Source organism: Pterocles gutturalis, unplaced genomic scaffold, assembly GCF_000699245.1.
Source record: "Pterocles gutturalis isolate BGI_N339 unplaced genomic scaffold, ASM69924v1 scaffold18002, whole genome shotgun sequence".
Lineage (NCBI taxonomy): Eukaryota > Metazoa > Chordata > Aves > Pterocliformes > Pteroclidae > Pterocles > Pterocles gutturalis.
The window spans coordinates 122,777-137,089 of NW_010108286.1; the positions used below are offsets into that span (position 1 = coordinate 122,777).

At 41.2% G+C, this 14,313-nt stretch overlaps 1 protein-coding gene across 1 annotated transcript in view; it reads right to left on the reverse strand.

Annotated features, from left to right (window-relative positions):
- The window catches only part of GLI3 (GLI family zinc finger 3), a 67,431-nt gene extending 61,359 nt beyond the window's left edge, over positions 1 to 6,072 (reverse strand). The window contains exons 1-2 of the mRNA XM_010072596.1: positions 5,873 to 6,072; positions 695 to 841 (exon numbers count right to left, since the gene is read on the reverse strand). Coding sequence (XP_010070898.1) covers positions 695 to 841; positions 5,873 to 5,951 — 226 coding nt within the window. The 5' untranslated portion in view covers positions 5,952 to 6,072. The remainder of the gene's footprint in view (positions 1 to 694; positions 842 to 5,872) is intronic.
- Between the last annotated feature and the right edge of the window lie 8,241 nt (positions 6,073 to 14,313).

Genomic DNA, 14,313 nt, shown 5'->3' on the forward strand with positions numbered 1-14,313 from the left:
CATGTAAGCATCTTATGACTAGAGGGAAGTGTTCTGCATAATCCCTTCAGGCTGATCAAAAGCAGCAGTAGCGAGCAGAGGGGAATGGGGTGCTCTCTTTTCCTCCTTCACCAAAGAAAGGGAGACAGATCAGAGGTCTGAAAGATGCTGAAGTGGGTAAAGAAGGCTCTTAATATTGAAGGAAAACTAAGTCAGGATCCTTGAGAATTCAGCAAATTGCTTCACCTTTAGAAGTGGTATCAAAGTCTATCGGTCTACAATACACACAACCCGTAAGTATGGCTACCAACTCTGTAAAAAGAAGGGGAGCATGCTCTCCTAACAGAAAAACAGATGTAAACCTTTTATTAACAGAGAGCTCATCAGGGAGCTACGCTAACAATGAAAGTGAGTTACTGATTATGAACAGAAAAGGACATTTTCAAAAGCACTCAAGTCCTGCTGGAAATAAAATTTATAACCTGTGTTAAGGAGCAGTCCTGTTCCTCTTTCTACTTATTTTCAAAGTTTATTTTCAGACTTGACGTAACCCTTGTACATTTGGCAATCAATGCCTTCGCCCTCCAGCCTCAGGAGGAGGCTTACGTTGACTCCCACTTCTCTATCTGCTTGGAGGCATTTTTGGGTCAGACCAGGAAAAACCCACGTTGTTCCCTTTGTAGGACTGTCTTTATTTCTAGAAAACATCACTTACTATCCATGGTGTGAAGATATTCCATATGAAGAGCGCCGGCTCCTGCAGTGGCAGCTGAAGGAATGATGTCTGCGTACGGGCTGCGCTGGCCTGCCAACAGAGCCATCTGATGATAATATTCAGCTGGACTGATGCCAGCATGTGGAGCTAAAAACACAACATAAAAAGCACCGTTAATGACGTAAGATAAATGAGAAGGAAAGTTTTATCACATTGCTGGTTTCTCTGGCTATTAAAACAGCTTGTTTATTTTTAATGTAATGGAATGTCTGCAGTGTGGCACCACGGGTCAATATATTTCAACCAGTGACACTGCAAAAACACCATTCAAAAAATACCATGGCATAAAAAATTAATGAGCTTGGTGATCTCATATTTTTATATTTATTATTAAATGACTCAGAAAGTGACAGGCTGACAGCAATGGAAACTAGTATGATTTATTTAGTGACACAGAAGTGCAGGAAACCCTTCCTAGAGTTTTATTCCTATTTACCTTATCCCTGGCCCAAAGGACTCCATCTGTAAGGTAACAACAGTCTTGAACTTCCATAAGCATTCAAGTTTCTGGAGTGTCTGTTTAGAGGACCAGAAGATTTTCACTCACAGTGGCAGTTTGTGTATAAGCTTAGGAGTAAGCAAGGACAGAGCATAATTTCAGGACAAATACTAGTTGTCCATGAACATAGAGGCAGTTTTTGGGGAGGACAGATTGAAGTCAATGAATGTGGCCATCCCATCCTTCAAAGTTCATATATAAGTGTACTTGACACATGAGCATGTTTGCAAAGTCAAAACCACAGACAGGATAGGCTCTACATCCCATCAGTGAGATTAGGAGTGATACAATCCTCTGTTAACAACTTACATTAGCCTTTCTCTTCTGTAAAAATAATATGCAAGCTTTCTGTTCTCCTGCAGTTTTCAAGCATGCCATCAACTAATGGGCAACTCTGGACAAACACAAAAATCCACATAATTTTAATACAATCTAATCTCTGCAGGCTTCAGATACTACAGTAAGTAGAGGGTCATTTAACGAGTTTGTGTGAAAGTACTCATAAAACAAGCTGGGCTCGATCTCCTTGATCCTGACTCTGACTTGCTAGGTGAGCTGAGGTGAGCAGCCTTCCCTTCTGCTCTCTACCTGTCTCACTTGCAAAACAGTTAAAATTACCTTATGATCTGCTCATGGTATGTCAGTTTGCCTATAACACTCTGAATTCCTTAGGTTAATGGGCTACACCCCAACAGATTTTTTTTAATATTCTTCAATATTATTTAATGAGATTTTTCTTTGATGCCAGCAACTGAATCTTGAACAGAAATAAAATTTTAAGCTGAAATTATTTGAATTACCAACTTAACCTGAATATTGTTATTATACAGTATTACCAGAAAGGATAATTTATGTTTACGTTAGGGAATCAGATCCTAAATGCAAACTTTGGAAGCAAAGAATCGACATTTACAATAAAAGGAGGTAAAGTTGGCACTGAAGTTTGTAGAAAAGTTTATTCAGGAATGGATTTCTCAAGTGCATCATGTATCTTTATTTTTACCAAATAAAATGGAAGAATGTCCTTTTGATGTTATAATGTTAAATATAACCATTTTTTAGGAAGGGTTCAGAAAAATAAATGTACATCAAACAGGAACAGGAATGGCATAAAAATGAGCTCCTATGAAGTAAAGGTTCTTGGAATTTTTTCCAAATTACAGATTGATTTCTCAATTAAATATAACCTGCTTCAGGCGCCACCACCTTCTGTGAAATGGTAACAAAAATATTTAGACCAAAATTTAAAAGCAAAGTAACTCACACTGAATCACTGATTTTCTAAGTTTTACAGTACTAGGCAACCATCGTATCTTTCCAGACACACTTAAAATACTTCCTGAGCTTTCTGACATAAGTGTCTGGGTTAACTAACAATAACATTGGCTGCTAACTTTAAAATGAACTGCAGAAAACATAGTGAACACATAATTGCATTGCTAAAAGTTCCATATGCTGAGAAATGCTCTGGTGCTCTTTAAAGATCATTCCTTACTACCTTCTTCAAACATAAAAAATTAGCCTACTAAATGATGTATTGCAGGAAGGGTAAATGAAGGGTAAACGGGAAGGCCCATAGCCCTGAATTTTCTCCTGTTTATTCCTGGGTAGCTTCACCTTTGCCCCTGCTTTTTTACAAGGGAAGGCATTTGCTTCTGCACTGTGGGCACTGCTGAGTTTTCGTTTGAGTAGTCTGCTCTAGTGCACCAACAACTCAGTCCTTACCCCTGCCCCAGCCCCTCTCCCTGGCCACCCCCAGCCTGCTGATTCTGCTGGGCAAGGTAAAATGACAAGACAGAAGACGCCCCACCATTACTGCTCCCGCAGCAGTCACTGATTACAGCTGGCAAGCCTTGTAGTGAACATGAAACTGCTCTTCGCTATGTTCCGGATTGTTTTGGCTCCCGGCCATCCCCAGATCTGTGAGGTGACAGACTGAGCCCAATAGGACACTGACCTAATTATCTAACTGGCCTAAACCAATTAGGGTAGCAAGAGAAATCTTGCTACGACTTTCAGAAGAACAATAACAACTTCCAAGCTTTCATAGCTCAAATGCTATACAACTTAAGCCATGGAGTCCATTATGTTATCAGTATGTTATGTGCATGAACCCCTTTAAATCACACAGGTCTCTTATTTGCACTCTAGTAGTGCCCAAGCCATGACTTGGATTATCTGACCCCAAGAACCTACACCTGAAAAAAGCACTTAATTGTATACCTGACTGATCATACAACAAACTATGGATTCCAGAGAAAAAATGTAACAGCTTTTCAATAAGCATGTTGTTTTACTGAAATATCACCAATGCCTCAATCAAGTTCCTGTATTTTCACGAGGTGCTGCACAACACCTGCGCTGTGGCAACTGATCAAAGATGAGCTATGAGCCTAGACGAAATGTGAAGTAACATGTAGTTCTTTGAAACCCAAAGAAAGAAGCTTAAGCTAGTAAGTTTAGCTTGTCCTTACGAAAGGCTAAGGTTGTGTATACAGCCAGCGATCAAATCTCAGGGGATGAGTGTTAAGACAGAGCGTACTCAACTGCGTTGTCCACACCTGAGTGTCTCCTACCACCTGAAAGCCCATGGGTATCCAAGGCACCTACATGAGGCTGCCAAACCTGAGAAAGGCCTTGGAGGAGAAAACTACCTCTTTTTAGGTGGCAGCTGGAATTGAGGCAAGGTATTTCACAGACCTGAACTGCCACCAAACACCTATGTTGTAGACAGATGAATTTTAGCACCATCATAGTTATGGAGCTCTAGACTCAGCTGGTAAAATGCAAGCATCTGTGTTTGGGTGAACTGAATATCTCTCCAAGGCTGCTCCGCTGCCTGCACTACCTAAAACTCACTGGCCTATAATGGCAAAACAGCACACCGGGATCACAGACACTGTGGAGACCTAAATTTATGTGCCAGAATCTGGAACCAAATTCTACCCTGAGACATCCTAGAGTTTGAGAAAGATTACCACTGGCCTGGTTAATATGGCAAAGCACCTCTAGATCTCTGCCCTGCTGGAGTGTCAGTTGGGTGCCAGGTCAGACACCCCAGTGTATTTCAGATAGCACTATGTGCCTACACCTGTGCAAGTGAATTCAGTGTTGTGCGCCTGAGACCAAGAACATACACACAGGTTAATCTCATATGGTTGTTCCTTCCCTCCTTCCTTTGTATGTGCAACTGGAACATACCTTAAGCATAAACGAAATTCTGCAGGAATGGGATTGAAGATTACTGAAGGAAAAATAGTAAAGTGTTCTGCTGCCTATTAGCTTTTGTAATTTTGTGTTTCCAATTTATGCCATTACATTATAGCTCCATCATGTTTATCCTATATCAAAGGCTACAAAGCTCCCTGAGTCAAAACATAGATATGAGAATTCAGATTGCTCCTTCATTTTTTTAATACTTTGGTGAAAATAGAAAGGGTAGAATTAGCAAGGATTCACACAACATCCAAAGTGCTGCTAGGAAAGCCCTATGTGCATGCCATATACCTTGACTGACAATAGGCCATTAAAATTTATTCTCATAAGAACATGTGCCCATAACTAATGGATTAACTGTAAAGGTATATGTTCTTATAAGCGAGGATTAATTAGTTATCCATTTGAATAGGGTGCACGGCTCATTTTTCAAATTCAGCTAAAGGCAGTTTAACTCTGGTAAGTTTCTGCATACAATGGGAAGATCTTTCCCATAGTTAAAGTAATAGTTTAATAATCTCCACTACATATTTGTTTCTAAGTATTTCATAAGTATATTCATTTTAGCTCTTTTCAGCAAATGCTACAATCGTGAAATGTCAAACTGCTTACTCTATTATTGAAAAATCTATTGCTAACAAGACAGCCTTTTTGCAACTCTATTCATTGCTCACTTCAGCAACATTCCCATTGAAATGAACAGGAAACGTGCCAGAGCAGTGACCAGAGTGATCGCAGGAGTTCACTTCAACCCAAACAGCCTGGAAAGTAATAGCCATGGTCACACCAAGGCCTAAAGCATCAATATTTCAATTACACCGCCCACCATTTAAACAAAAGGGGCCAGTCCTTCCAGACACTTCTTCTGCATTGGCATCTTTTCATTTCACCATTTCATTGGCTAGGGCAAACCGAAATAACGCTACATAATTTTAACAGAACTATTGACTAAATATGACAAGTCAGTGCATGTTTTTTTGTGATTAAAAAATACTATATTAATTACCAAGCCTTTTGTACCTGAAGAACTCCATGGTTATATACTGATATATACTCACAAAGAATCTGTCTCAAATCCGTCCAGATACAGCGGATTTCTTGGGGGACCAGAATCACACCCTGGGTCAGCTTGACAAACAAAAGACATACACCACCCTTCCAGTTTAAATTTTGAATGAGGCAGGGCTTTTTTTTTTTTTTTTATTCTCCCTGAAGTTTCAACATTTGTGAGATGTACAAATGAGCCGTGATCGGCTGATGAAGTATTGAAACATTTATGACATAATAAATATGTCTGACAAACCTGATGAAGCTGCTTTGAAAAAGGGGGAAAAAATGTTGACAAGATTAATATAACTTCAGTTGCTACAATGACAGAAAACAGGAAGCCTGTCTGAACCCACCATCTGTTGGGCTGAGTCCGCGGGCTGCCGAGATCATGGAGAGGGATGGGCTGCTGTGCAGGGACCTGATGTAGTCCATGTAGGGGTTAATGTACGGGTGAGGGGTGCTGAAGGGAGACTCCGATGCTGCAGCAGGATTTCGGTGTGGGGAAATTCTAAGGAACGGAAGCTCTGAGTATGTCGGGCTACTAGACAAGGCAGAAGGCCTGGAAGAAAAAAGAAAGAAAAATAAACAAAAACCAGCCAGGTTATTTATCCAATAAAGAAAAAATACTGTAAAGGTAACACATTAATTTCTTGAAGAATAACAACTGCTCTGCACACGTAATAACTTCCACTAAAGTCAACTGCATGGAAAGAAAAAAGATAGGAAATTAATTATTCTCTGTACTCATTATTAGCAACATTTCTTTAACCAATTTTAAAATTAGTTTATATTTGATTTAGTCTTTACATTCCTCAATACCCTTTCCCCTTGGAGTTCATCAGAAAATCACTTTAATTAGTGTGAAATATGCACTCTGTATACCACGTTAATTCTTGCTGCAATATGGAAGACATACTGAGATGCTGAATCACATCTTCAAAATCACGTGGCTATTGTAAAATGAGTTTCGAGAGCTACAGTGTGCCCACTCCTTCATTTGCCAGCTTATTCTTCCTGAAAGCGCAAGACTGCACATCTATACACAAGTCATTTCAGAAGACCCAAACTTTGTAACCCATTAAGACAGCTGTGTCCTTTGGAGCAGTTTTTTGTTGATGTCCCTTCCCATTTAAAATGCAGAAAACTTCGTGGCAAACAAAGACAGACTGCTGCATATGTTTTAGCATGGCACCAGAGATCGATGCCCTTAACAAGCCCACATTAATTTACTACGTCGTTCTTGCGAAGGGAGAGCTGTGGTGCCTTCTCAGGCTATGTGTATGAAGCTGTGATGAACCAAGGCCAAAAGCTGAGCTCACACCTGACAGAAGATAAATAACCTGCCATAACCCTCATCATCCCACCCTGTCAATATGACAGCGTCCGGGCTCTGCGTAGAGATCCTCCTCTCACAGCATCCTGCCACCAAAGGGACTGGAAAAAGACCAAATTTCATCAGAAGGGGTAGGAGTGCCTGCCCTTGCCAACCTGCTCTTTGGCAAAAGACAATGACTAAGCCTGTTGTGCATTTGCTGTAGCCCAACTGGCTGACCCGAACTAAATGCCTTTTTGTCCCTGTTTTTCCAATTAATTTAGCATATATACAGCACAGACACAGACAGCAGCTGTGAGAGCAGTCTGTTCCTTTGATGCCGCTGGCTTACAAAGATGAATAAAACAAGAAATGTATTTTTTTTTCCTTTAACTTACATATATTGTGATCAATAGAGTTCGTTGTCATCACCTAAAAGGCCAACAGAACATACTCTTACATAGGAGCCAATTCTGGCCCGTCATCACCTCGGAAACGCTAGCGTATGAGCGGAACAAAGATCAAAGGTATGCATTCTTAACACACGGCCAGCTTCCCTGCCACAAAATCCATGAGGGCTCATAAAATCCAGGGAATAATGATTTTTCCTGGTGTGCTTTTGTCCCCTTTTTTTCCCTTTCCCTTCCCTATTTGGCTTTTGTGTGTTTCTTGCCCTCCTACGGCTTTCTGAAAGGTAAGCCTGTTTAGCCTTCCCATATGAAATTACTTCCTAGCTCCAAAGTTTGTCAGAGATCTGCATTCGTTGTGTGCTAGCAGCAAGTACTGGCAGTGCAATCACTCCTCTGGGACACGAGCAAGTGACCCACACGACGTCCAGCTGCTCAGCAGTACGCCTTCACCATATTAAAAATGCACCGAGAACATGAAATCAGAAGCTGTTTTCCACCACTGTGCAAAACAGGCATCTCCTTTCCTCAGAGCACTTTTTCTCTGCATGGTTTTGAAGCACCTTTGTTTTATGGTGGAAAATCAGCTTTACTCTTGTGGGTACTGTGAAACCCGACCAGACATGAAGCATTTGCTCTCATGGTTCCCCGTCAGGCCAAGTGTGGAAGGAAGGAACCTTAAAACTCACGGTGATGTAGGAAACAAAAACACCACAGCTGGATATCACATTACAGAGTGAATTTCCCATACTGGCAGTGAGAAAAATACAGTAATATAACAAATTTAGCACAAGAGTAACAAAGAAACCAAGTTTGGATGTCATTTTACAAGTCATTTTTTTCTAACATGATCTCAGCTTTTCTGAGTTAGAAACCCAAGAGCATGCAGGCAAGCAGGAGCCCTGGCCTTATCTGGTGCTTATCGAACAGAAAACTGTTTAAAAGCTTTTGCAAGAAGGCTGAAAGTCTGTATCAACCTCAGTGATTCACTCTCCAACTGGCCAACAGCCAACTGCTGCCGCAGGAGCAAGATTAAGAGCCAGGGGGTCAGCTTCTCCCTCCAGATCCAATGGGAGCCATTCAAGGACACTGGGACTCAACTGCTTCTCCTCCTCCTCAGCCCTGCCTCCTCCTTTCTCCGCTCCTCTGAGCTCCTCAGTTTCCCAAGGATGCTAGGGAAAGGACACCAACCTGGATAACATCACCCAACAGCAGGCATACAAGCTGTATTATCTGAGGCAGAAATAAGGAGTTGTCAGATTCCCCACAAAATTCCCAGCTCTGGACTCTAAATGTTTACTGGTTTTTTGGGGTTTTTTTTAGGGTAGGTTGTACTTAGAAGAGGTTTTTCCCAAACACAGCTTAAAGTTATTTGGAAACCATTTATGACGGATCACTTCTCTAATACCAAACCAACCTCAAAATTTTCATCCAGATTTTCCTGTGACACAGACCTTTTTTACCTCTAGCCACAGCCAGACAGCAGGATTTCACCTGCATGAGTTAAGCCACTCCCTTACTGCCAAAGAAAGGGATAGGATTTCCAACATCTAATTTCAACATGCTGCTAACTTCTCTGCCCACTTCCAGCCTGTACTTTTCTTGCTTGTCTGCATTTCCAGACCCTCCTTTCCTTACAGTCCCATTTTCCCTTCTGCCTCCACCTGTTCTCAGCTCCCACTGTTTGAGCCCTCCAGATTTATTCCAATAAACGTCACATATTCTCTCCTTCCTTTCCCTTCATGATTAAACTTCACTATGAACATCTTTCAAAAGTATTGTGTAACTCCCTCCTTCAAACTAAAATGTGACTTTTAGGAAGAGTGCAGCCAAACACACTACTAGTTGTTGCTTTGCAACCTCTTTGCGTACCAATAAAGAATGACTTCTGTCCTGTAAACAACAAAGAGTACAGTCCAGGAGTGGCTCTGCCAACACTCAGTGACAAGCAAATCAAGTCTCCAGGTGTGGGTGGCAGTCCACCCCCATCGTTTTTATTTTACACGTACTTTGTCCCCAGCCTTGGTAAATCACGTTCTGCCTTGGGTCTGAGGCTACTTCGTGGGATGCAATGAGTCTTCAGCACGAGAAAAGGCAGGGACATTCTCAGTGGTACTGCCTGAAACTTTATGCCTCACCTGTGAACCATGGGAAGGCAGAACTTGCTCTGTGTGCTCTCCTACGCAGGGGTTTTCCTGTTCAATGACATACTCGGAGCATTAAGGCTTCCTTCAGAGAGAGGGAGCAAAGCAGATGCATGCTCTTTTCTCAATCAGGACCTTTATGCCTACTCCCAGAGACCCTGCAAACTCAACTCACATTTAATACAAAGCCTATCATACTTTCAATACTTAAAAAAAGTAAAAGAGATACTATGGCTGTGTTATATTACTGCAATTTTTATCCTGGTTAGGTTTATTTTATTATTTTCTCAGTAACCTTGATTACATCTACACCCCTGATGTAAAAGAGAAGCAACAGAGAATGGTGCTGGCTGTGAAGGTGCCTCCTCCTTTCTGTCCAAACTGCCTTCCTGCTCACTGCTAAGGTGCCGAAACACCCTGACTGCCACAGCTTCCATATCTAACACAGATCTTCCCACTCCCCACCCATCTCCAGCCTGCCAACTTCTCCCTGTCCCAACTCTGATGCTCTGGAGAATCTCAACTACTCAGCAGGAGAACGGCGCACACGTTCCGAGGCTGTGAGATCAGTGTAAGGGCACACAGGTGTATGTTTTCCTATTAGTCATGACACTTTTTTTTTGATGAATGTTGCAGAGGTGTCTGCAGAGTCTTAAAAACTTATGTGGTGACACCAGTTCAGCAGCTGCCAGCAGCGTCAGATGGATGGCAAATCACAAAATGTGTGAAGCCGTGCTTTTTTCAAATGCTTTTTCTGTGCTGAACCACAGGTGAGCTGTATGTAAGATTTCACTTATTACTCACAAAAACGGTGTGTCATTTTGTTTTGTTGCTTACAGCTGCAACAGATGAATTCAGCACCAGAAGACCGACCAGCAGCAGGTTTGGATTTTAGCCACCACAAAAACGGAACAAAGCGTAATTCCTTTTTCAGCCCATGCAGCCCTTTTTTTAACTGGGGAAGAAAGATCAGGGGAATCTGAGAGCTGATGCGGCAAGCCTGAGTAATACGTATTTCAAAATTATCTACACGCACAGATCATTACCTCGTATTATCTTGAAAGGATCACACATTTTTTCCATCAGCACGGAGAACAAGGTTAGGAAGGCTCATATCACACACTTTAGGTTGTTTTTTGTACCTAAGCATTAGCCAGTTTTACAATAAAGAAGATCAGATGCTCCAAATCCAAGTGGAAATCCTATCCCTTTCTTTGGCAGTAAGGGAGTGGCTTAACTCATGCAGGTGAAATCCTGCTGTCTGGCTGTGGCTAGAGGTAAAAAAGGTCTGTGTCACAGGAAAATCTGGATGAAAATTTTGAGGTTGGTTTGGTATTAGAGAAGTGATCCGTCATAAATGGTTTCCAAATAACTTTAAGCTGTGTTTGGGAAAAACCTCTTCTAAGTACAACCTACCCTAAAAAAAACCCCAAAAAACCAAACCAAAACAAACAAAAAACCCACCACCCCAAAACCATGGTAATTTAAGCATTTCCTGATTTTAAAGGAAACTATTAACTCCAGGACTGGAAATTTTAATGCCAAGTTTTGTCCTGGTAAATTTTTAAATGGCTCTTTTATGAATCTGTCGAAAAAAATACATTCATGTTGAAAATAACAAGTGATCCTTAACTATAACATTGTAAATATGACACTGAGCTGAGGTTACAGATGGAACAATAATCTATCTCACAGAACAAAGCTTGTCAGTGAAGTGGGATGAAATATTGTAACATAGCCTAATTTATTATTGCCTTTTCATCCATCTTGTTATATTATGAAAGTGTCAAAGTTCAAACCTTGATATTTAATCATTTAACAGTACGTTATTCAATGCACTGATGGCATAACTCTCATACCGATGATATCCACACTGTTTCTCCGATACCTGTTAAATTCAGCCCTGCCTGGAGAATTGAAAAATGTTAAACTTATTAAACTGCCTATGATCTTTTTCCTTGTTCTTTCTTTTCTGCAATTATCTTCTGATAGCTGCCCCCAACGTATTAACACTTTTATTTCTAGTAGATCCTGGAAGATGAACAAACAACAAAGACTTTCTCGTTATGTAGCAACTCCTATTTTAAAGCACATGGCTCAACTCCTTGGGTAGTATCTCCCACGTTAAATGAGTATTGTTTGTTTAATGCCATAGTTGCTTGTACAGAGTGACCCTTTGGCATCAGCAGTCAACAACTGGCTAATAAAAGGTTTGTATAGTAAGAAAGCTGAGCTCTAACAAAGTAAGGCTTGATTCTGAAAATAAAAGTGAGAACCATTCTAATAGTTGTGATAAGCCCAAATGACCAAGTTACTCCTCACTGTTACAAGCACATACGTGGTTGCAGGTACTCGATAAATCAGGCTTAAGCAGCTAACTATAAGCCTAAATGATAAGGAAAAATTAAGAGGCAAATAATCATCCTGCTTCTCAAAATCTTTAGTTGCTATTGTAGGGTTCAACCCTATATAAACTGCAATTGATGGGAAACTGTCCCAATTTAATTGATAAAATTCTTAAGTGGTCATGGACACGACCTTCACAAGCACAAAGTGCTGACCCAGTTCTGCTCTCCCCAAGAGCCGCAAAGCCTTCACCAACTTCAATGCAAGGAGATTGAGAACAGCACTGAGTATTTTGGAAAACGCAGTTCCACAGTTGCTTTTCTGTTTGCACTTCTAATTGAATTTGTAAACAATCAAACCCATAAATATATAGTATGAGAAATCAATTATATAATCTTTTAATACTTTTTTTTTTTTCAGAAATTGTATATTAAAATAGGCAGTCCATTCCCCTAAAATCACTCACTGCATCAAAGCTGCTGTATTCCATTCTTGGACTTAGGAAAACTAAGCAAATGATTTTGAGCATTTAAAGAATTAGAGTTCATTGCATACACAGAAATGTCAATAGCACAATTCACGTAAGAGAGCTCAAGTGCTACAAAAACGTAAGTACTGTTAACTATATTTACTTGGTGGTGCAAGTGAAGAAGAGGGAGAACAAGAACATGCTTAAGTCCTAATATGAGAAAGAACCTTGATTGCCTATACTCCTTTCCATGTTCCAACACCTAGTCAATATTTTGCTCACTTCTCCTCCAAAATTCACACTGGAACTCTAGTCAGTATGGGGAAGGAAGCCACAGAATCGGATTTGGTAGCAACCTTCCATTCAGTAGATACATGTACAATCAATCATGAATGGGTCAGCGCCTCCGCAGCTGACGCATTAGAGGAGCAAGATCAGGATTTAAGGTAAATAGGCTCTGGTTTGGTTTCCATCAGTAACCTGCTATGCCACCTTGGACAAGTTTGTTGACTTCCTCATCTGCTATTTCCCCATCTGTAAAACTGTAGTAAAGCACTCAGAAATTGTTCAGTGTCTACAGTGGAAAGGTCAGACCACGAGATACTATGTTATTGGTATTTTCTCATTGAGGCAAGGACAATGCCTTACAAAATGTGTGCAGTGCTGTAATGTGAATTCCTAAAATATACAAATAACCTAACTTTGGGTTAGAACAAAATGTTTCTCCCTCATAAAGTTAAAAAGGTATCCTTGCAGGAAAAAAAAAAAAAAAAAAAAAAAAGACACAAATGACTGCATAAGAGATGTTCACGGTGCTGGAAATCATGCACAACAATTAGCCTATGACCCACTGCAAAAGAATATTGCTCTGGTTCCCCTTTCCATCTTCGGGAAGTGTTAACATTATGGAGTTACAGGTAAAAATTGGCTACATTAATCAAAGCACTAAATCCTTAGTCAGTGACTGTATTCCTATTTTTCAACAGATGGACTGCCTGAATGCAAATCCAACTTTTTTACACACACCCTCTGCTACCTGTAATACTTCATAAGCACCCAACCATCAGCTTGTGGATTCCCTCAAGAAGAGTTTAGGCTGTAAAAAGCAATGAATATTTATTCCATTATTTAACTCTGTGTTTCCATACGGTCAGCTGTAACCCTGATGACCTCCAGCCCGCAGTAACACCCGTACTGACTACAGTGAGCAACTGTTGCTCCAGATGCCACTGAGTCAAGGCACATTCATTTCATTACACAATCTTGACGTGTGTTCCTTAAATGCGTATACAGATACAGTTTTGACTTATTTTTCTTTTTTGCGCAAAATGCAAATAAAACCATGTACTGTCTCTCAGTATTTCTCCAAGTCAAGCCCAGGCTGCTTCTCCTCCTCACAACACCCTGCCTCTCCCTTTCCTGTTCCTTCCATCCTGCCACCAACCGCTGTCACTGCCTCCCAACACTCCTCCGAAACACTGTCCGCTTGCCCTTTGCACACAGAGTGTCCCAGCTTGCCTCTCCTTCCTCCAAATCCTTCTCAGGACTGCTGCAAAGAAACCGGTGACTAGGGGAAGATTACGTGGATTTACTTGGCAATTTCTTTGCTCATACAAACAAAGGGTGCAAACATACGAAAACATGACCGACTATAACTATGCCCTCCAAATGCAACTTGCCTTTTAGGCTTCTAGCTGATGTCCTCTTGCAAATTTGGTGGCAACTGTATAAGCTTTTACTGCCCCCAACAACCCAGCTGGTGACCCCCCAGCACCGGCAGCACATCTGCCTCTAACCACTTCAGTGCCTGGTTTCACTGAGCCTGAGTAAAGTTGCCAGACTGTAAACAGGGCAAAGGGCCACCGTCTGACGCTGCTGAGGGACAAGGGATGTCTTCAGGGGAGGAAAACAGCTGGGGCTGGTAACCCCCGAGGCCATCAGACCCAACTCACCAGAGACCATTTGCCAAAGTTGTCCGACCACAAGCTCCTCCTGGCAGAGCTCCTTGTATTTGCACAACGCTCAGCAGAGCTCTGATCCTGCACTGAGCTGGTGGATGTTGCAGCAATATAAACAGTAAATAACAGCAATCTTGATTTCAGTAAAGCATTTGACA